General features: G+C 55.0%; 1 protein-coding gene across 2 annotated transcripts in view; it reads left to right on the top strand.

Annotated features, from left to right (window-relative positions):
- The window catches only part of brsk1b (BR serine/threonine kinase 1b), a 23423-nt gene that overhangs the window by 10360 nt on the left and 12245 nt on the right, over positions 1 to 818 (top strand). For both annotated transcript variants that reach the window (XM_025064813.1, XM_025064814.1), the window contains 2 exons: positions 324 to 355; positions 444 to 608. In XM_025064813.1, the coding sequence (XP_024920581.1) occupies positions 324 to 355; positions 444 to 608 (197 nt within the window). The remainder of the gene's footprint in view (positions 1 to 323; positions 356 to 443; positions 609 to 818) is intronic.

The raw sequence follows: 818 nt of genomic DNA, 5'->3' as shown, positions 1-818 counted from the left end.
GGGGGGGTGTAGGGGGGGGAGGGGTTGAGGGGGGTGGAGGGGTTGTTGGCGGTGGAGGGGTTCATGGGGTGGAGGAGTTCATGGGGGTGGAGGGGTTGTTGGGGGTGGAGGGGGTATCACGATACGGGGGCGAGGTCGATATATTGCGATATACTGAGGTTTACATATTGACATATTGAGGTTTTTTTAACTGCAGTAAAAGTGTCACCGTAGTAAACACACAACGCTGTTCCTTTTGACACTTGTTAATTGTTTTTAGTGACAATTAAACTGCGACTGCACCTTTAACATCCTCTTTTGTTGTTGTTGTTTTTTCACTGCAGCTAGAAGCAATACAGAAACACACCTGGTACCAGTGAGTGATCAAAGCAGTATCTTCATACACACTGAATGGTAGGAACTTCTTAAACACTGACCTCTGACCTGTGACGCTGGCCCAACAGAGGGGGGCGCAACGAGCCTTGTCCCGAGCAGCCGCCTCCTCGCCGCGTGTGTTTGAAGAGGATTCTGTCGCTGACGGAGCTGGACCCAGACGTACTGGAGAGCATGTATTCTCTGGGCTGCTTCAGGGACCGGGTCAAACTCACACAGGACCTTACAAGTGAGGAGTGAGTAAATATGACGCCACACACCCCCCAGAGGTCAGCACTGACCAGGGCCACACCCCCCAGAGGTCAGCACTGACCAGGGCCACACCCCCCAGAGGTCAGCACTGACCAGGGCCACACCCCCCAGAGGTCAGCACTGACCAGGGTCACACCCCCCAGAGGTCAGCACTGACCAGGGCCACACCCCCCAGAGGTCAGCACTGACCAGGG

This window comes from Cynoglossus semilaevis, chromosome 17, assembly GCF_000523025.1.
Source record: "Cynoglossus semilaevis isolate Cse_v1.0 chromosome 17, Cse_v1.0, whole genome shotgun sequence".
Taxonomy (NCBI): domain Eukaryota; kingdom Metazoa; phylum Chordata; class Actinopteri; order Pleuronectiformes; family Cynoglossidae; genus Cynoglossus; species Cynoglossus semilaevis.
The sequence above is the reverse complement of the archived record's forward strand: the minus strand, read 5'-3'. Positions and strand labels throughout refer to the sequence as shown.